The 20,409-nt window shown below is 46.4% G+C and overlaps 1 protein-coding gene across 2 annotated transcripts in view; it reads left to right on the plus strand.

The window, feature by feature from the left end:
* The first annotated feature begins 2,288 nt into the window (after window positions 1-2,288).
* Erg (ETS transcription factor ERG) overlaps window positions 2,289-20,409 on the plus strand; it is a 99,806-nt gene continuing 81,685 nt past the window's right edge. For both annotated transcript variants that reach the window (XM_059277314.1, XM_059277315.1), the window contains exon 1: window positions 2,289-2,403. In XM_059277314.1, the coding sequence (XP_059133297.1) occupies window positions 2,386-2,403 (18 nt within the window). In that variant the 5' untranslated portion in view covers window positions 2,289-2,385. The remainder of the gene's footprint in view (window positions 2,404-20,409) is intronic.

Genomic DNA, 20,409 nt, shown 5'->3' on the forward strand with positions numbered 1-20,409 from the left:
AGGTCTCTCTGTATTGTGATTTTTCCTGTAAGGTTGAAATCATTTCAAAGTCAAAGTTAAAAAATTTTCTCGTGACAGTTTGACTTGGATTAGTGAGCACCATAGTGTCTGTCCTGGGCAGGCCGTGGGGGCTGTTAGACCTCGTGAGGAGCCTGCTGCCCTGCCACAGGACACAGTCGCGTGCTTTGTCGCCCCGGCAGGTCCGGGAGGCAAGACCATCTATGGTTATTTTACTGCAAAGAGGTCAGCCCCTTAAGAGCCCACACACGGTAGATCCACACGCTGGACCTTCCCTCTTACTGAAGGAAGCAGTGGACATTTCAGAGGGCTGCTTCACAGGAGAGGAAAACGTCACCCAGGGACGTGGAGAGCTCCCGGCATCCTTAGTTTATTTCTTTTTCTCAGCACTTGTGGGAAGCTGCCGGGATGAAACAGCTCAGAACTTTGAGAATTTTAGGGGAAACACAGTTTTAGTCAGCCTGCCATCTTACTCATTGTTCAGAGATAAAAAGAGCCGGAAATCAACATTCCCTCAAAATGTAGGTGCTGAGAACCCATCAGTCTCCAAGACTTTTTACCAGAATTATACTGGACATATACATATTTTTCTTTCTTGCCTTTACTTCCCTCTTCCTGGTCCCACCTCCTTTTCTCTCCCTGCTCCTCCCCTCTTCCTCCTCCTTTTCCTCTTCCCCTTCCCCTCTCCTTCCCTCTCCCCATCTTTTAGCACTGTTGGGGTTTGAGCTCAAAGTTGCTGCACATGCTAGGCCGGTGTCGGACCACTGGGCTCCATCCCCCTCCTGATCTTTTCTTTCTCCTTGTTTTTGTGTCTTTTCACACAGGGATGGAGGGGGACGAGGGAGCAAACAGGAGAAACGGGCTAGTGTGTCGAATCTGGGCAGAGCTGGCCCAAAGTCTGAATGAATTCAGTTCACTGCCTGTCTACCCCAGTAACCAAGAATTGTCCGTGACTCAGGCTCTGGTCCATTGTGTTCCTTGGGTCCCCGTGAGACCATGCTCTCTGCTGGCCCAACTTTCACGTGGTTCAATTCAAAGCAAACTTTTGTTTCTTCCACAGAAGAAGTAATTTCCTGAAAATGAGTAATTAAAGGCCTGAAACCCTCTAAGGAATGTTCAGGCCTGTGTCAGCTCTACCTCCTTCAGGGGAAGGAGAACTGTGGCCCTGAACCTGCGGCTTGGGTTTTATGCACTTACGAAGAACTTCTCAGGTAACTCAGAGTTCTGTTGGAATCTGTGGTCGGCAGCACGGGTGTCCATCAGCAAGGCATATGTCCTAGAATGTAGAAACTAGTTGTGTGTGTGTGTGTGTGTGTGTGTGTGTGTAAGCATATGTAGTGTATATGCCTATATATAGACACATATGTTTACTCAGGTGAGTATGCATGTGGAGGCAGACAGTCACCCCTGGACGTTATTCCTCAGGTGCTGGTCTGGAACCAGCTGATTGGCATAGGCTGGCTGGCCAGTGAGCTCCAGGGATCCCTTGTCTCTGACTCCCCATGTTAGAATTGAAGGTGCGTGGCACTGCACCCAGCTTCCTTCCCATGGGTCTTGGGGATGGAACTCAGGTCCTCAAGCTTGCACAGGAAACACTTTTCTGACTGAACTATCTCCCAGCCCCTTAAATAAGTGTTTGAAAACAAGATTTTGATATGTGTCTATTTTTTTTTCTTTAGTTTTCTTGGTTACCTTGATTCTAGCACCTGCATTTTCAACTCTTTATTTCTCGGGGAGCAAATAATAATGCCTTCTTGTGTTTGGAAAGAGAATTCTTGAAGCAGTTCTGGAATATTCTGTGGAGACGTTGAATCGATAGAGGCTTTTTGATAGCCGGCCAGCAAATTGTCCTTACTAAACATGACCATGCAGTAACATGGAATAGGTCCTAGCTGGCTGGTGGCATTCCTGGGGAGGAGGGGGCTGTGAAGTGCTGGCACCCAGGCTGTGAGGTGCCTTCCATCTCCCCTGTGCGGCCATGCAGAGCCCATCACATCTGTATCCTGCTTTGGTCTGGGGCAGCCTGTCACCCAGAGTCACACAGGTCACACCTGCTGTGACAGTCCCAGCCCCAGCCAATTGATGCCTTTTTTTTTTTCAATTAAAAAAAAAATCTCCTGGCTGCATATCATCAAGAAAAACAACATTGTTTTCAGGGTCTCTTATCTCTCCACTCCCAAATATCCTGTTTCTTTGGGCTGGGCAGCCAGGACCAATAGAAGCCTCTTCCTGCCATTGGCTGACTTCATTTCCCAGACTTAGCACAATCTCATCCGCTCAAACAACCTCATCAAAACTACTTTCTGGTCAGAGAGAAGCAATAATTATTATTAACATTTATTAACGATCAATAAACTTGATTGCATTATGGCCAGCACTATTAAGGTAAGGAGAGGGTTCCTCTACATTTGACAAAATCTTGCTCTTCTCGCGCTTGGCTTCCTTTATCAAGGCAGATAAGTTAGGGTTGGGCAACACCCCCCCCTACCACAATAGAGGACAACAAGATTTCCTTTGCGCTGCCTAGTAAATTTCCTTTTTCCTACTCCGACCATCCGCAAGGCTTAAAAACTTCAAACTCAGAAAAAAATTGGGGTTTCTAAATTCTCTGTTGAGCGCCGTGGATTACTTTTGTGAAGGCTTTTTGGAGCACTTCTGAATTCTCAGATTCTTTACCTGTTCCTAACGGTGTCTGGATGTGGGTCTGAGGCGGAGCGACAGTCACAGAGGTTGGAGGGCAGGGTCCCAGAGACGGGCTTGTCAATGGCGAAGGTTTGGATGGATGCGCTTCAGGGACTCCTCACCACCACCAGCCGCGCCAGCCCGTCCCGGGGAAGTGAGGAGGCGCTCCGTGGCTGTTGGTAACAGGACGGACACATGTTGACTTGAATTGTGGGACCTCCATGCTGAGAGGACTGAGCCGCCTCAGAACTCAAATGGTGGTAACTGAGTGTGTTGGCGTATGTGTCTATCCCAAATAAAGCACCTGTCCCTCTGTGCACTGTATGCTTTCTTCCTTGTCATGTGTGGTGTGTGGGGACTGTGAAGCTGTGGTCTGTTGGCCTATTCTCTGTTGTGTTTGGTTCTATGTGTTTTCTTGTAAATGTTTCTGGAAGACAGCTGGTAGAGTTTACCACGGAGACAAATCTGCACGGGTGGAGAATTCAATGTGGGCTGGTTGCTACTGACAGCTGAAGCTGAAATAGATGTCAGTGGAAGTGCTGGTGCTCTGAGGTGGCGGGTCTGTTAAACCACATTCCAGGCCGCCAGGCTTTGGTGACATTTGTAGGAATGAGGAAAGTCAGCAGCCTACATAAAGGAAGCCTAAGAGTGTGTTATTTGTTATGTCTGTAGTTCTGTGTCACAAAGATGAGACGTGGCTGTCTGTCCACTAAGAGTTCTGCTGAGCTTGAAAATTCATGAAATTTGGGCTTTGCCCACAACTGAGATGAGGCGTTAGAAAACCCTCTTAGGTTTAATATCCGTCTCGTTATGTATCGTGTAAACTGTGTTTCAGAGTTCATCCAATTTTCAGTTCTCAGAAACTGAAAATTAATATATAATATAATATAATATAATATAATATAATATAATATAATATAATATAGTAAAGTAAGGCTCACAGCAAAGGCTGTCATCTAAGTGTTTACTTTCTCTGGCTTCAAGGATTAGGGCCAGCTGTAATAGTGTGACCTACAGGGGAATTTTAACATTGGGTCTGATGCATCCTACTTTCAGATAAATGAGTAGAAATGACTTGACTTTTATAACCCCAAATTCTGTTTTTTGCTTTCTGCTTTAGATTTTTAATTCTTATCCATATTTCAGGACAATTAAATCAAATATTCTTTGTAAATCTCTTAAATAGCTTGAGTAGAAGCTTATGCGGGCTCCTTCCCGCTCCCCAAACCAATGCTTTAAAAGGCACAGAGAGAGCAGGCCGCCTTGTAGAAGGTGGAGTACATTTTGACAAACACTCCAATGTGTTACACTGTTTTGTTTAAGATCCATGTTTATGAAGAAGTTGCTTTTGAAGTCTGAATGAATTTTTATCTTTTGTATACATTTGGGGACAATTGCTTGTGATTGTGTAGGACTCTGTGCGTGGTTGAATTCTGTGTTACATGACATTGTATGTCTCCCTGTGACAGAAATGGCTTCCAGGGAATTCTTTAAGGCTCCCTGTCAGAGCAGTCTCTCTTGACAGGTGACTTCTTTGAAGTTCAGCTTTCTGTGAGGTTTCCTGGATAAAGTAATGAGATAGTTTTATGGCTTTGTTTATAGAGTGGGGAAAAAAGGCCTTGAGTCTGTTGACTGCAGTTTTAATTACACTAGTGTGAGCCTCAGATCAGCACAGGGAAATGCCCTCTCAAGTTGAGACAGTCCCCACAGGGGTATTTTCTGATAGCAAATACCTTGGAGTTTTGGGTGTTTCAGTAAATAAATCATTGAGTCCTTTCGTTCACAGGTACACTGTGCTTGTGAAGTGAGCACAGCACTCCAGCCTGGGATTCCTTCCCTTCAGTCATTCTGCCTAAGCCTGTGAGGCTCTTTGCTGGTAGTCTTACCCAGCTCTGCGGGTCGGAGTTCGAGAACATGGTATTTGAGTGGGGGAGAGGTGAAGGTATTTTAGGAACTTAGATTTCTCTCTGCACATTGACAGGCTTCAGGAACAGGTTGAGGGTTCTAAGAAAAACATGTTAGCAAACGAGCCAATATCTCTGTGTGCAAGCGTTTGGAAGATGGCTCTGAGGCCTTCTTACAAGACTGAGGGATGATTGACCCTGGAGGCCGCTATTCCTCAAGTAAACCTTCAGTTAGGGGTTTAATTCAGCCCTCCTAAGATTTTTCTGACCTTGTTTGCAATACCCATTGCCTTTGGGTAGCCCAAGGAAGCCTGCAATCTGCACATACCCTGCATTTAAAAATATTCGGGGGGGTGGGGGGGGAATTGAATAGGGTTCCCACAGGAAAAAGTCTAACCCTGAACAATTTGAGACTGGGAAAGCCTTGATTCTAGAGTTGAATCTTTCAAGTGTGTGCATGTGTCTTTGCATGTGTGTGTGTGTGTGTGTGTGTGTGTGTGTGTGTGTGTAGTATACATGGAAGGAGCATGTTCTAACAGCAGCTTGAGTGGAACCAGCGTAGGAGTCAGACAGGATATGGAAATTTCCTAAGGAGGCCCAAGGCGAGCAGCTATCTAGCAGGCTCTGGATAGTTGGAAAGTTACTGAGGAGGCCCATGGATGGCACTCTGACATTGGGGATGATGAGGGAAAGGTCTTCTCTGCATGGGCTTTCATGGAGGTGGCTAAGCAGCTGTGTTCCTCACCTCCCTCTGGGCATCAGGGGAACGGGAAAGGCCTCCTTCTCAGGGATTCTGTGACGGTGGAGGAAACTCCAGGTGCCAAGTGCTGTTGTTCTTGCTTGGTAACGGCCACATCCCAGAGCAGCCCCCACCCCCCACCCCTGCTTCTGCCCTGGCCTAAGTGCATTGAAAAGACAGCAGCTCAGAGATTCTCACTGTGTGCACTCTAGGCTATTCTCAGACCCTCTGTGATACGGAACACTTACGTCTGCACATGCATGAATGCCTGTGTGTGTATGTCTGTGTGTGTGCACCTATGTCCACCCGTCACCCTGACTGGTGGCCCTGGTGAGCAGAATCGAAAACAGATGAATCTCTGGGTGTACCCCACCCCCCGCCTCGCATTGAACACACTGCAGGACTCCCACACTCTGAGAATGTTCCAGAACAAAATGATTTCTTCATCATCTGTATCTCCTTTTAACTCATTATTTTTTTTGCTTCTGAAAAAAGCAGACTCTGATTTTTAAAAACATATTCCCAAGCACACTCATACATTCTCACCAATGTTTCTTTAAAAAGCATACATACAAAATAAAATAAGTTTTAAAAAACAAACGATGCTTTCAGGAGAGCGTTACTGGTGCTTTCAGGACTTCTGGGAGAGTTTCCTCCAGCTGAGAGGCACTGATGTAGCCACTAGTGCTCGTGAGACTCTGGGGAGGCTATGGGAGTTTCCAAAACATACAGTCTTGGCAAAGGAAACTTGCAGAGATGGTCTGGACAGAGTGGTTTCACACTGCCCTGGTGGGCTTGTCCCTTTGCTACAGAGGCTTCTGCTTCCTGCCCTGTCCTGGGATACTATCAGATCACCCCAGAGGCCATCTCTTACTTTATGGGGCCACAGACACACTTGCATTTGGGTGCTCAGCTGTGTGACCCCAGCTTTCTCTCCATCACAGTGGTGACCCTTCCTCGTGCTGGTGTGAGCCGGCTCTCGGTGAATGGCGGGTGCCACGGAACTCAGGTTATTGTCCCCTTTCATGACAAGCTGCCGTGCTTTCTGATGCCACTCTGTGCTCTGTGTTTCGCATAACCCAGCTTCAGGAGTAAAGCCCACCGCCATGGGCACTGCCTGGGTGGTTTCATGGACACAGAGCGAATGGCGGGGTCTCTTCCAGCTTTCATAATTGTAGCCACCAAGCCTGTGACCGCGTATACAGGGCCAGGGAGAAGGTGGGAGCACCGAATAGCATCCAGTTGCAGCAGGAAAGGTCCTGCTGTGTACCCAAGGAGTCCATTGCTCAGGTGATGGTGGTCAGCCTGCTGCCTTCATCTGTTCTGAGACCCATGACCATGTGTTTGGTGATAGCAGGAGGCCTGGATTGTGTCTTGTTCTTGTCTGTTAGCACAAAAAGAAGGACCCTTGGGCCGGGTGGTAGTGGTACACGCCTTTAATCCCAGCACTCGGGAGGCAGAAGCAGGCGGATTTCTGTGAGTTCGAGGCCAGCCTGGGCTACACAGAGAAACCTTGTCTCGAAAAACCAAAAAAAAAAAAAAAAAAAAAAAAAAAAAGAAGGACCCTGGGATCTCCACTACCCAATTTTCTCCATAAGCTTTTAGGGGAAAACGTAATTTGGCTTTGTACAATTTACAGATGGAGAGTGCAAGGTATTTTCACTATAAGGAAAGTGCAAAGATGTTCCAAAATCAATTTAGTTTCTCTCCATCCCAGCAAGCCACAGTGCCTGCCGACCTCTGGGATGGTCTTTCTGATTGTGTGTGCCTGTTTGTTCCTCCACACAGCTAACTGTTCTGCTTTTTGCTCTTGATATTAATTTACACACATTTCACCACCCTGTCACTACATGCTTTTAATAAACATCATTTTATGCTTTTTAAAATATTAAATTGATGTTACCATTTTTTACAACCAGTGTCCTGCTACAGAAATAGCCTTCCTTCAGGTTTTCATAAATGCGGGGCTGGGCAGGCCCTATCTGATTTCTAGAAAAAACATTTTGTGAGTGTTGTTGCTTAGAAAAGAAACATTTGAGTATGCATATCTTTAATACCTTTGTCAAATTGAAACATTGTGTCGGTTTCACGGACACTTGCCAGCTTTCCCCTAGAGGGAGTGACACAGCAGCTAGGGCCCCTCGAGTATTTGGTCAGGGAGAAGGGAAGCTCATTTTTCTCATTTTGCTTTGAGTTTGTGTTAGTTTTAGCATCTTGTCCCTTTCTGTGTGAGCCTGTCTCAGTTATCCTCTGTGACCCGTGTTTTCCTCTTGTTCAGGCTTCTACTTCCTGGTTGACCCAGCGTGTTCCCTACTGCTTCTTCCGTTGCCCTGATGGAGGCTGGCGGTGGGCGCGGCCTGCCTTCTCCAGTCCCGCACTGCTCCTTTGGTTTCTGGCCCCTTCTCCCCACTGCTCGCCTTTGTTTGTGTGCATCTGTATTCTTACGAAGTCACAGGGCCTTGTTCTTGGTTAGAACGTGCACATGTCTTCGTCGTTGTAGCAGTGGCTGGAAGACTGCAGGGGTTGACAAGTACTGGAACAGTGTTTTAACTAAAACTCAATTATGATCGCCAAGAAGAAAAGAGATAATAACGTAGTCATTGTAACGTCGTATTTCTTTAGTGATCTCTCTCCCACTGAGATGAGTCAAATGGACTTTGTGTTTAAAGGCACATAAAATGCTTTAAAGCACATAGCTCTGGGACGTAGGATTTGTGAATCAGTTTGACACCATCCCCAGAGCTGCCTGGCTGGCCTTGTGCTAAACAAACGGGCATGTCGTCTCATGCACAGAGTGCTTGTTCACAGACGAGGGTGGAAGCTTCGGGAAGGATGTGGATCCATCGATCTCCTTTCTCAGTGTCCCGGTGATCTCCTTATGACGGTTGTTTCCTGTATCCCCAGCACTAGGTTTCTCTGCAGAGAAGAATGGTGTGTTAAATGATGTGAAACACATGAAGACGCTGGGTCATGAGAGTTCTTATAGCTATCTACTCTGCCATCTGTTCTTACGTGGAAAAAAAAAATACCACCAGCAGCTGTTCGGTCCCACGAGGCAGCTACACAATAAACTGCTGGAAGTCTGAGGGTGACATGTTGCCTCTTCTGTGTTGCTTTGATGACAGAGATTGTTTTGGGTTGCTGTTTTGCCTTCTGAGTCTTTGAGATGGTCTCACTCTGTAGCCCAGGCTAGCCCAGAACTCTTGGCAATCCTCCTGCCGCAGCCTCTCCACTGGGAGGATTGCAGGTGTGAACCACTATGCCTGGCTTAAAGGAATATATACGAAGTGGGACTGTTTTTCCCTGAGGCCCTGGGGATGGAACCCAGGGCTTTGTTCATGCTAGGCAAGCACCCTACCACTCAGCTCCACTCTGCTCTAAGAATCCTTTCCTTATTTGGCAGTATCCAAGGGGCAGAGGTTCCCGATTCCAGGTCGGTTGGTGACTGGCTCACATGTCCCGAGTGAGCCCAAGTGTCAACTTCCGTGCTCTGTCTTGGGCGTCAGTAATGAACACTCGGGTCAGAGTTTTCCGCTAGGCCTGCAGCGTCTTTCGGCAGGGTGTTCGTGGAACTCGGCCCCGGGAGGAACAGGTGCCGTGCTGTTGTGTGCAGATAAAGTGCTCAGGGTTTCAGAAGAGAACCACCAAGAAAGCCAAGTAAAATTATTTATGTTTTAAAGTGCCACATCAGAATCCAACCATAACATCAACAGGGCTGATACTTCAAACACTTGCTAAAAACAATGCGTGCTTAGTTCTGGAAAATACGATAGGGACATCAAGCAGAGATGCTCCAGGTTGTGTGTGTGTGCATGCGTGAGTGTGTGTGAGTCTACGTGCACCCGTGTGGGTGTGCGTGTGGCGACCAGAGGTCAAGGCTAGCTGTCTTCCTCAGCTGGACTGACTGGCCAGTGAGCTCCCGAGTCTGTCTTCACCACCCCACTGCTGGGGTCCACGTTTACAGGAGTGCCAGGGGTCTGAACTTGGGTCCTCATGCTTACATAGCGGGTGCTGTATGCACTGAGCTGTCTATCATCCCAGCCCTAAACAGTCTTTCTTCTGAAGCATCTGCATCTACGATGTACTGTTTAGGGCCTTTTCATTTCCCTTTCTCCTGTTTAATAAATACCATCATGGGTTCCGCTCTGAAGAGAGCCCTTCACACCTCCACATGAATCCCCAAATCAATTGATTCAAGTAACCTCAGCCCTTTTGGCATCCCATTCGGCATTATTTTTTAAATGATCTGTTTATTCTTTGACAGTTTCATATATTTACATTGTATATTGAGCATATTCATATACGGCTTCCTCCCTCCACCTACCCCCCCAGACCCCCCATCTCCCTCCCAGCTTCATGCTCTTTGTTGTTGCTGTCAGTAGCCACAAGGCCGATTAATACAGTCCATCTAGGCATGAGCGTGCGGCCATACTTGATAGCGTGTTCATGTGAGCGTCACTTCAGAAGAAGAAGAAACTATCGAAACAGTAGTTCAGAATGTGTCAACAAGGTGAGTTCATGTCTCAATTTGAGGCAGGTTTCTTAAGACGTTGCTTTAAGAACATGTGGTTTCACGTTGCGTGGCTCTCTCCTTGGAGGTCCTGTGCTTGTACAGTGGCCATCAAGAACATGAAGGCTGCCCAGGACACCACAGCCCACAGTTGTCCGTGCCAGAGGCACTTGGTATTCTATTTCTTTGTACCATTGTTGTGATAGAGTCCATGGGAAAGGATTGATTTTATCATTCCTGCAGGAGATGGCAGGTACAGACGGCAGGCACACAAGGGCCACAGGAGAGGGGACTCCCTGGGAGAGGGTGGTCAGATCTTCAGCCTGGCACAGTGGGACCTCAGCAGGAAGTTGGCCTCCCTGGCCTTTGTTTTTTAGGGGTGGGAAGAGCAGAGCTGGGATGCAGAGCTGATCCTCTTTGGGTTTCGGTGGCTCTGTTGATCTCAGGACTCACAAAGCAGTGCCTCATGAGACCTGGACAGCAGGGACTGTATATGCCTAGACAGAAGGCTCCCAGCAAGGATTCAAATCCTGTCCCTTCTCTTCCCTGGTCCACAACAAGTCATAGCCTGTTTCGCCTGGCTTTTTCACCTGGAAAAACCATCATTCCCACTTCCGTTACCATAAAATGGACCGGGCACAGGAGCGCAGAACTCTGCAAAGCACGTGGGGCCTTCAATCCTCAGTGGAGGGAGGACATTTCCATCCACCCAGGCCAGGGTCCCATCTAAGATGAGCAACAACAAAAGAATATGAATTTGCCCACCAGTGAATCCTGATTTTCCATATTCGAGGGGCTTGTTTGATCTTTTTCTCTGTATCATGAGATAAAAGCTCTGACAGAAACAGCCAGTTCCCAGTTGGTCACAGCACTGTGTGCTGGAGGTGGCATGCCCCAGGGCCGGGGAAGTGCCTGATGGTACATTTTCCCGACTCTTTCAGGGAGGCCCCTCTTCTCTCTCCCTCTCCCTGACCCACACTCCCCTCTTCCTCTTCCTCCTCTTTTCTTCCCTCCCTCCATCCCTCCTTCCCCCTTCACTCCTTTCTCTTCTCTTTTTCTCTCTCTTTGCAACTCTCTCTCACGGTGAACCCTGCAGGGGCATTGAAAAGCATAAAAATGAGCAATAGAGCAGAAGAGTCCCCCTGCCTGAGTGTTCAGGTGACCAGTGTCCTTATTGGGTCTGGTCTGCTTATTGCCCTCATCCTGGGAACTTGGACAGAACAGTTTTGTAAAGTCTCGGTGTTAAAAAGCAGAGAGGAGATTGCCCCGGAGAGTTGGCCTCATGCAGAACTCATCCACACGCATGGCTTTGACTTCTACAGTTTCTCTTCATCTTTGTGTGGATGCTTAGAACCAAGACCATATTTGCAGCCCCAGAAAATTCAAACATTGTTGAAGGTGAAATTCAAGTGACTTTCGGGGTTATCTGACTCTAGGAGTTATTCTTTCCACTGACATGAATTAACACAGATGGTTTTGTAGACCTGGCCTATTTTTATTCAAAGAACATGAACTGTGAAGCTTCTAAAAGAGAAATAAAATCTGCTTCGCTGCTTCATACCCCTGAGAGGATGTTGCCTGCCTGACACTAGCCCTGCCTCTGCCCCTACGGCTGGCTTGCTGCTGAAGCATAAACCCATGGCAACTCGTTTTTTAAGATGGTGGTTATGAGAAATGAACACATACATTTTTTTAAGCCTTGTTCTCTGGTGATGGAAAACATCTTTTTTTAGACCCTCTGTTTACTGCTTTGGTAAACAGTAAAATGCTGCTACAGCAATCACCTTGAGGATAAATGGCCTGTAGACAGACACTTCCTACACTTGCTTCCTGCCCTGATAGCCAGGCCAACAGAGGCGCAGGCGCAGGAAGGGCTCCTTGTGGAAGCTTCCTGTCCGTGCGCTGCTCCTTCCTTAGCGGGACGGAGGCCTCCGGATTTTCAAGGGAGGATTCTGTGTTTTGTAGCAGGTGAAGATACGAAGCTTTACTGACTTCTGTGTCTGCCTATCTTGGTGTTATCTCGTACACAGACAGGACTGTGCTGTGTCCTGGGTGGGGGCTTGTGGGTCTCTCGGCCTTTTTGAGTCCTGGAAAGAGATTCAAGTCATTGTCCCCAAGGTTGGATGAAAGGCATCTTCTAGTATTGCTCCATTTAAAGCCATTGTGGAGCTCGCCCTCTTTAGTCAGGCAGAAATCACCAGATTCGGATCCAAAAATTTTCAGTTCACAGTTTGTTCTCTGTGAGTTTACGCCAGTTATTAAATCCCAGGGAACACATTGTTTAGGCCCTTTGAAGCAAAGCAAATAAAACCACAAAGCACAAACACCGAACAATAGAGAGTCATCCATTACCCATCTACAGGATATGTCCTTAGCAACTGGCCCTTTTGTAGGGGGAAAAATATATCAAGTCAACAAACAATAAACTAAACAAAATAAATAGCACGGGAGAGCCCTCAGCTCTAGCCCTGGCAAAGCCCCAAAGAATGGTGTTTACAGGCTCAAAACAGGGAAACCTGCCGCCCCCACAGAGCCTCCTGCAGAGGGTAGAAATAACCAGACCCTGAGCAGCCCCTCACTGCTGCCCCCACTCCCACCCCCGATGCTGGACCTTAGACAAGGCAAACATCTCCGGCAAGCTTTGCTGGGCAGTGAGAAGGACACCAGGGTGGCCCTCTGGCCCTGTGGACACAGGGTCCCTAAGAGATGGTGGCTGCCTCAGTGGAAACAGAGACTAGACCTGACTGGGAAAGGTGTTAGATGTGGGTAGATGACTACTGACCCAGGGTTGCAAGTGGGTGCTTACCAGCATGTTGATATCCCCTAGTGATTTTTATTTGCACAACCACTCAATGTACACATGTATTTTGTGTTTGAAGTGAAGAATTAGAATGAGATGACCCCAAGAGAGATTCCACACCACCACCACGCCGCCCCTCTTTAAACCTGTTTGCTAATCTTGTTGGAGACCTCTAAGCCTAGAACCTCAGTGTGTGTCCCATGTGAGTGAAGACAGCCTCTTCGTCTGCACATCTGCTGGAGGGCATCTGCTACTTTGTTGCCTGATAGTGAAACCTCACCAGCTCTCTCCCAGCATGATTCCCCAGAAGCCACCTCTGCAGGCTTGCAAAGGGTCTGGGCGTTGGTAGGACACCATACATGGTGGTCGTGTGATTCTGGGGCCAATGGAGAGTCTTACCTATTGGGGTCCCTTCAGAAGACCACCCACACTATTGAGGAGGGATTTTGGTCTTGGTTTGTTGACCTTGCCTGGACTGATGCAGGCTCAAAAGAGCTGTTGAAAAATATCAATGAAATGGCAACAATGATTAAAAAAAAATTTTCTTCCTTTTTTTTTTCCATTTCAAAACAACTGCATAGAAGCTGAGAAAATTAAAATTCGGGGTTAGGGATTTAGCTCAGTGGTAAAACGCTGGCCTAGCAAGCGCAAGGCTCTGGGTTCAGTCCTCAGCTCCGAGAGGGGAAAAAAAAGAAAATTAAAATTCAGAAAAGAAAATTTAAAACGCCTTATATCACACTGTCAAGGGTCTGCTGGAACTTGATTCTTTTCTGATATTATAGGGTTTTGTTCTCCATATTTGCAAATATAACATTTGGAAATGAAACTCGTTTTAAAAATATTGATATACTACTCACTTCCTTTTTCATAGGTTCCTTTAGAAATAGAAGCCCATGTTGCCTTTTTTCTTTTGTCTTCCTGTTTTTGTTTGTTTGTTTATTTTCCAGGGTTGGGGATTGATCCCAGGACCTAGTGCATGGGAAGCAAGCTCTCTGTCAACTGAGCTATATGCAGTCCTGTGACTGTTTTGAAAGCTTGATATGTGCGTGAGCACTGAGCAGCAGGGTGCCCAGGTGTGCAAGGGTGGGCTCTGTGGGTACTCACCCTGGCTTCTGTGTTTTGAAACTTTCAAAATTATTTTTTTAAATATTTATTTTTATTATTTTAAAAAAGTGTATGTGTGTGTGTGTGTGTGCATGTGTGTGTATGTATGTGTGTGTGTGCGCGTGTGCGTGTGTGTATGTGTGTCTGTGTGTCTGTGTGTGTGTGTGTGTCTGTGTGTGTGTGTGTGTCTGTGTGTGTGTGTGTCTGTGTCTGTGTCTGTGTGTCTGTGTGTGTGTGTGTGTGTGTCTGTGTGTGTGTGTCTGTGTATGTGTGTGTGTCTGTCTGTGTGTGTCTGTGTGTGTGTGTGTCTGTGTGTGTGTGTGTGTCTGTCTGTGTGTGTCTGTCTGTGTGTGTGTGTCTGTCTGTGTGTGTGTGTCTGTCTGTGTGTGTGTGTGTCTGTGTGTGTGTGTCTGTGTGTGTGTGTCTGTGTGTGTGTGTCTGTGTGTGTGTGTGTGTGTGTGTCTGTCTGTGTGTGTCTGTCTGTGTGTGTGTCTGTGTGTGTGTGTGTATACATGAATGCAGGTGCCTGCAGAGGCCAGAGGTCTCGATCCCTGGGAGCTACAGTTACAGGCAGTCACAAGCCATCTCATTTGGGAGTTAGGACTGATCATGGGTCCTCTGCAGGGGCAGGGTTTGCTCTCTCACCCACAGCCAGCTTTCAGTGCCCCCTTTTTGATGTTGAGACAGGGTCTCACTGTGTAGCTCAGGCTAGCCTTGAATGTGTGATCTTTCTGCTTTCTTCAAACCATTTGGATTTTGCTCCATCATACACAGCTTTACTATTATTTTTTAAACTTACATGCTTTTTGCTCTTCTGAAGTAAATAAATGATCTTTCCCAGATTGTAATTAATTCTCATGTTTGTCTTTGAACCCAATGAACTTTGGACATTTAGAGTTTTTGTATAAAGAAAGGGGCCAGATTGTGAAAAGTGAGAGATGCAATCACGTCTGTGACTCAAGCAAAGACCCACCATTGAGCCGTTGAACTCAGCTCCATCTTTATAATCCCAGGAAACCACAGCCAAAGAAAAATCAAGATGGGCATGAGAAAAGCATCTGCTCTTCCCCAGCCTTAGTCCCCGGATGTGTTCTCTGCCGGGCAGTGGAGAGGTGGTGCAGTTCTATAAGGAGAGACAGCCAGTGTCTGGAGCAGCCCTAGACTTAAAAAAGATACTGTTTTCTCCAGTTCCCAGTGTTGGAACCTTCTTGAGAGGAAGTGAGCAGGCACCTACTGAATTATCATGGATGTGCCGCTTCTATGATTAAAACTACAAGAGAGAGGCCTTCTGGTTCCTGACTCTAATCATAGCTTTTCAGGAGACTGAGGCAGGACGATTGCAAGCTCAAGACCTGCTTGGGCTACAGTGTGAGTTCAAGGACAGCCTGGGCTACTTTGACCCTATGTCAAAATAGTTACAAAGTAGAAAGAGGGCTAGGGATGTAGCTCAGTGGTAGAGCACTTGCTCACAAGTACCCTGAATTCAGTTCTTCAGTCAGCAGTCTCTCTCTCTTTCACACACACACACACACACACACACACACACACACACACACACACAAATCTGTGTCTCATCGGTCATATTCAGAAACCCTCAGGTAAGGACTATGAAAGCTCAGTGCTCTGAGCCTTCAGTATTATGTGACGTCATTGGGCTGATTCCTGTTGAGAGGTGCATCCCAGATAAATGTCTATCTGATGAGTAACGGCTCCAATGGTAAGTGTGTGAGTGAGCATGTGGATTGACTGTAAGATGATAACTAATGGTGACAAAATGATCAGAAAGAATCTGTTCCTTTTTTTCCCCCACATTGTGGGAAATCAAAAACATTTTAGTTCCTTTTCTGAGTGAATACACAATTTTAATGTGGTTCCCCCCCCAAAAAAAATCCACACTTGCCGGGAGGTGGTGGCGCACATGCCTTTAATCCCACCACTCAGGAGGCAGAGCCAGGCGGATCTCAGTGAGTTTGAGGCCAGACTGGTCTACAGAGCGAGATCCAGGACAGGCACCAAAACTACACAGAGAAATCCTGTCTCAGAAAAAAAAATCCACACCTCTCTTCAAAAATGGCTTAAATGATGACTTGCTGTTTACTTTAACTTTTGGTTGTTTGTGTGTAGGTATATGACGTGAGTCTTTGCACACGTTAGATATTGATAAAGCTACTGTACTCAAGCAAGTTAATATGTCTGCTGTCTCCTGTGGTTACCCAGTGTGTATGTCAAGGGGCAAGAGTACCCCAGTTTAGAGTGAGCAAAGTCTCAAAGTCCAACACCATGTCAGCAAGTGCAGCCCTGTGTAGTTCATGATCTCTAGACTCCATCATCTTGCATTCCGGATGCTTCTTCCTTTGGCCTTCATCCTGCCATTTCCTTCTGGACCCATGGTCACTGTTTTATCTTCAGTTTGATGTCTGTACACTTAACAGTTGTAGATTTTACCTGTAAGCAAGATCATCCAGTGCGTTTCCTTCTGTACCCTGCTGTGCTTAGCATATTGTCCTCAAGATTCCTCCACATGTGGACAAGTGATAGAAAGTCACACACACACACACACACACACACACACACACGCACGCACGCACACGCACACACACACACACACACACACACGCACACACGCACTCCCCTTTTTGATAAGTTTCATGTAGCTCAGGCTAGCCTGGAATTATCTATGTAGCTAGTGATGACCTCCAGCTTCTGACCCTCCTCCTAGCATCTCAGGTCCTGAGATTTGAGCTGTGTGATGCCATGTGTGGTTTCCACAACACTGAGCATTGAACCCAGGGCTTCATGAACGCTGGCCAGCATTCTGTAGACTGAAACACGTGCCCAGCCCAGAATGTCACTTTTCAAAGATGAGTAGCATCTGTACATGGCACAGGTTCTTCCTTTGTTCCCCCACCAAGGCTGTTTCCATGTCGTGTTTAAGGGAACAATGCTGCAGTGACTGGAGGCTTGTAGGTATCTTTATTGGGTGTGGACTGATTCCCTTGGGTGTATATCCAGGGACTGGTGGAACATATGGTGGTCACATACTTGAGAACCCCCACCACCAGCACCCTGCCCTCACTATCTCTTGTCTTTTGGTAGGCGGCATCATAACAGGTGTAAAATGACACCTCATTGTAGCTGTGGCTTTTATTTCCACAAACATTAGTTAGACTGAAATCTTTCTATTTCCCTGTTGGCCATTTTTAGGTCATCTTTGGGGAAAAGGAAATACCTTTTCAAGGTTCTTTGTGCATGTTTTTGCTGGTAGCCTAATCATAGGACGACACAGAGCCTGGCGGGGTTTGAGTGCTCAGGGTACTTCTTTGGTGAGTGTATGCAGTCTCCTCTGGGCTGTAGATGGGGACTGTCCTGCTGGTGAGTGTATACAGTCTCCTCCAGGCTGTGGATGGGGACTGTCCTGCTGGTGAGTGTATACAGTCTCCTCCAGGCTGTGGATGGAGACTCCTCTGCTGGAAAATTCCAAGCAGAAAGGCAGCTTCTGAGCGGCTCTGGGCGGCGGCACTTCCTTCCGTGACATTTGCTTTGAGTGAATGACAGCACCTCCCACTGTTCACTTGGGGTCTGCGATGGGTCCTTGGCATGTCCGTCAGCGCCTTGGCTGTAGTCTTTTAACTGTGTCTTGGGTGTGAATTAATGAGAAGTTGCACCAAGTGTGCAGTGGTGGAAACTTTTCACTTCTTCTGTGGCTGTAGTCACTCCTTTAAAGTTTCAAGGACTCTGTCATTTAACCTCTTAATCCCTGGCGCTGGTCTCCATTCCCTGGTCCACAGAACAAGTTTCTCCACCAGTTGGAATCTGGCAGGTGACACCACTGTAGTTTTTATATTATTTCTACAACAGATGTTATGTAAGATCTATATTAATAGATCAGTTTCTGTATTCAACTACAGAATAATCTACTTTTTAATGGAGGTTAATTTCAATAACAGAGAATGACCAGTTTATTAAATTTAAAATTACTTACTGGAATGTCAAAATGTGCAAGTATATTATTTAATTTGGTAAGTATTATGGCTTAAATTGCTCTGTAGAAAATGATGGAATAGGATTTTTGGGAAATCATTCAGCTCTTAAGGGTGATTGCTGCTTTCCCAGAGGACCTGAATTCAGTTCCGCACACAGCATCGGGTACCTGTGACTCCAGCTCCAAGGGATGCAACACTGAGACACTTTCTTCTATTTGTCCGTGGCCTCCTGCACACATGTGACACACATTCATACAGAATCAGACACAGACACCCTATACACGTAAATAAAAATAATAAAAATGGATGAAGAAAATGGTAAAAATATCATCTTCCATGAAATGAGGTATTCTGTGATCCTGGCTAAATATTTTTGCTTAGAAAATAGTACATTTACATGTAGTTTTCAGAAAAAAGTTACAGACAGGTCTCATGGACTCTTTTCCTAGTCTCCCTGAAAGGTAAGATTTTTAAAACGTGTTCATTCTTTCATAATCTCATGCATCTCTAAAGTACTTTGACCATATCCTCCTATTTTCTTACTCTTTTCCAACTCCCACCGAACTCCTCCTTTCCAACAAGTCCCGCCCTCCCCACTTCCGTGTCTGTTTTGGAATCCCTGTGTCAGTCAGTATTGTCTGTGTGAGCAGGTGGGGCTTATGTAGGAGAGGACAGCGGCCGGTGGCAGTGGATCCGATTAAGCTCTTTTTTGTTTTTATCTTTATGGACGTTCTCCAGTTGATCATTAAGGAATTCATCTCTTGGTTATCCCCCTAGCATGTGGAAAGATCTGTCTGTAGATGTCTACTGAAGGAATGAAAGCATGAGGAAGGGATCCAGTGCATACGAAGTCTTTCCTGGACGTGAAACTAGCTAAAACAGGTTCTAGTTTGTAAGGAATCAAAGGAAAGGAAATGACTTTTATTTGGGAATCAAAATGTTGGAAGAAATTTGACTGGTCCCTGAGAGCCCATTGTGTCCTGAGCTAATTACATTTTGGATCTGTACACTTAATTGTTCTTGGATAATTAAAAGAGAAGCAGGGCTTTGCTGGAGGAACAGGTATGCATGGGATAATCATGGAGTAATTTGCTTGCAATTATTGGTTGGAAAACATACTAAGGAAATTATATTTTAACTTCCTTTTGTTGTTTCATTTTAACTTTTAAAATAGTTTTTTAAATTAATCTATTTCTTTTACATTCCGACCCCAGCAGCCTCCCCTCCCCCTTCTGCTTCCACTCCCCCCACCCACCCACCCCTCCTCCGTAAGAAAGAGGCAGGCCTCCCATAGGCCTCAGCAAAGCATGGTGCATCAAGCTGCCATAAGACCAAGCACCTTCCCTGTGTTCATGCTGGGCAAGGCAACTCAGGATGAGGAGTAGGTTCCCTGGAGCCAGTCAAAGCACTAGGGATGGCCTCTGCTCCCATTGCCGGGAGTCCCACAAATAGACCTAGCTACAAAACTGTTACATATATGCAGAGGGCATAGGTCAGTCCCATGCATGCTCTCTTGTAGACTCTGTGAGTTCCCATGAGCCAGGCTAGTAGTTTCTGTGGGTTTTCCTGACCCCCCTGTTTCCTACAACCCTTCCTTCCTCTCCTCCCTCTCCTCCCTCTCCTCATCAGGATTCCCCAAGAAGGCCCCAATGTCTGTCCTTGGGTCTCTGAATCTGCTTCCATCAGTCATTGGATGAAGCTCCTTCGACCTGGGGTAGTGACCAATCTGACCACAGGGGATGACCAGCTCAGGCTATGCATCCTCTGCTGCCAGGGGTCCTAGCTGGGGCCATCCTTGTAGACTTGTGGAAGTTAACCTTGCATCAGGCTGTACCTGACTCTGTAAAGGCCCCCTTTACAGTCATCTTTCTCAGCACTGTCTCCCTCTTCTCACCCCCCAATCTCATCCCTCAAGATCCCATGCCCACCTGCCCCCTGTCCAACCAGGATGCCTCTGTTTCCCCTTCCCAGGGAGATACATGCATTCCCCAACACCCTTGGTTCCTCCTTGTTACCTAGCCTCTCTAGGTCTGTGGACTGTAGCATGGTTATCCTTTATAGTTAATATCCAATTATGAGTGAGTACATACCATGTATGCCTTTTTGGGTCTTGATTATCTCACTCAGGATGATTTTTTTTCTAGTTCCATCCATTTTCCTTTCCTGATGTCATTATTTTTAACAGCTGAGTAACATAGTTGAGCAAGTATCCTTGTGGTATGATTGAGCATCCATTGGGTATATGCCCAAAAGTAGTATCCCTGGGTCTGGAGGTAGATTGATCCCCAATTTTCTGAAGAACTTCCACACTGATTTCCAAAGTGGCTGTACAAGTTTGCACTCCCACCAGCAATGGAGGAGTGTTCCCCTTGCTTCACATCCTCTCCAACATAAGCTGTCATCAGTGTTTTTGATCTTAGCCATTTTGACAGGTGTAAGATGGAATCTGAGTTGTTTTGCTTTGCATTTTCCTGATAGCTAAGGGTGATGAACATTTCTTTAGGTGTTTGAAATTCTTCTGTAGAGAATTCTCTGTTTAGGTCAGTACTCGGTTTTTTAAATTGGATTATTTGTTGGTTTTTTTTTTTTTTTGATGTCTAGTTTCTTGAGTTCTTTATGTATTTTGGAGATCAACCCCATCAGACATGGGGTTGGTTTCCCACTCTGTA

Source organism: Peromyscus eremicus, chromosome 12, assembly GCF_949786415.1.
Source record: "Peromyscus eremicus chromosome 12, PerEre_H2_v1, whole genome shotgun sequence".
In the NCBI taxonomy this organism is placed as follows: domain Eukaryota; kingdom Metazoa; phylum Chordata; class Mammalia; order Rodentia; family Cricetidae; genus Peromyscus; species Peromyscus eremicus.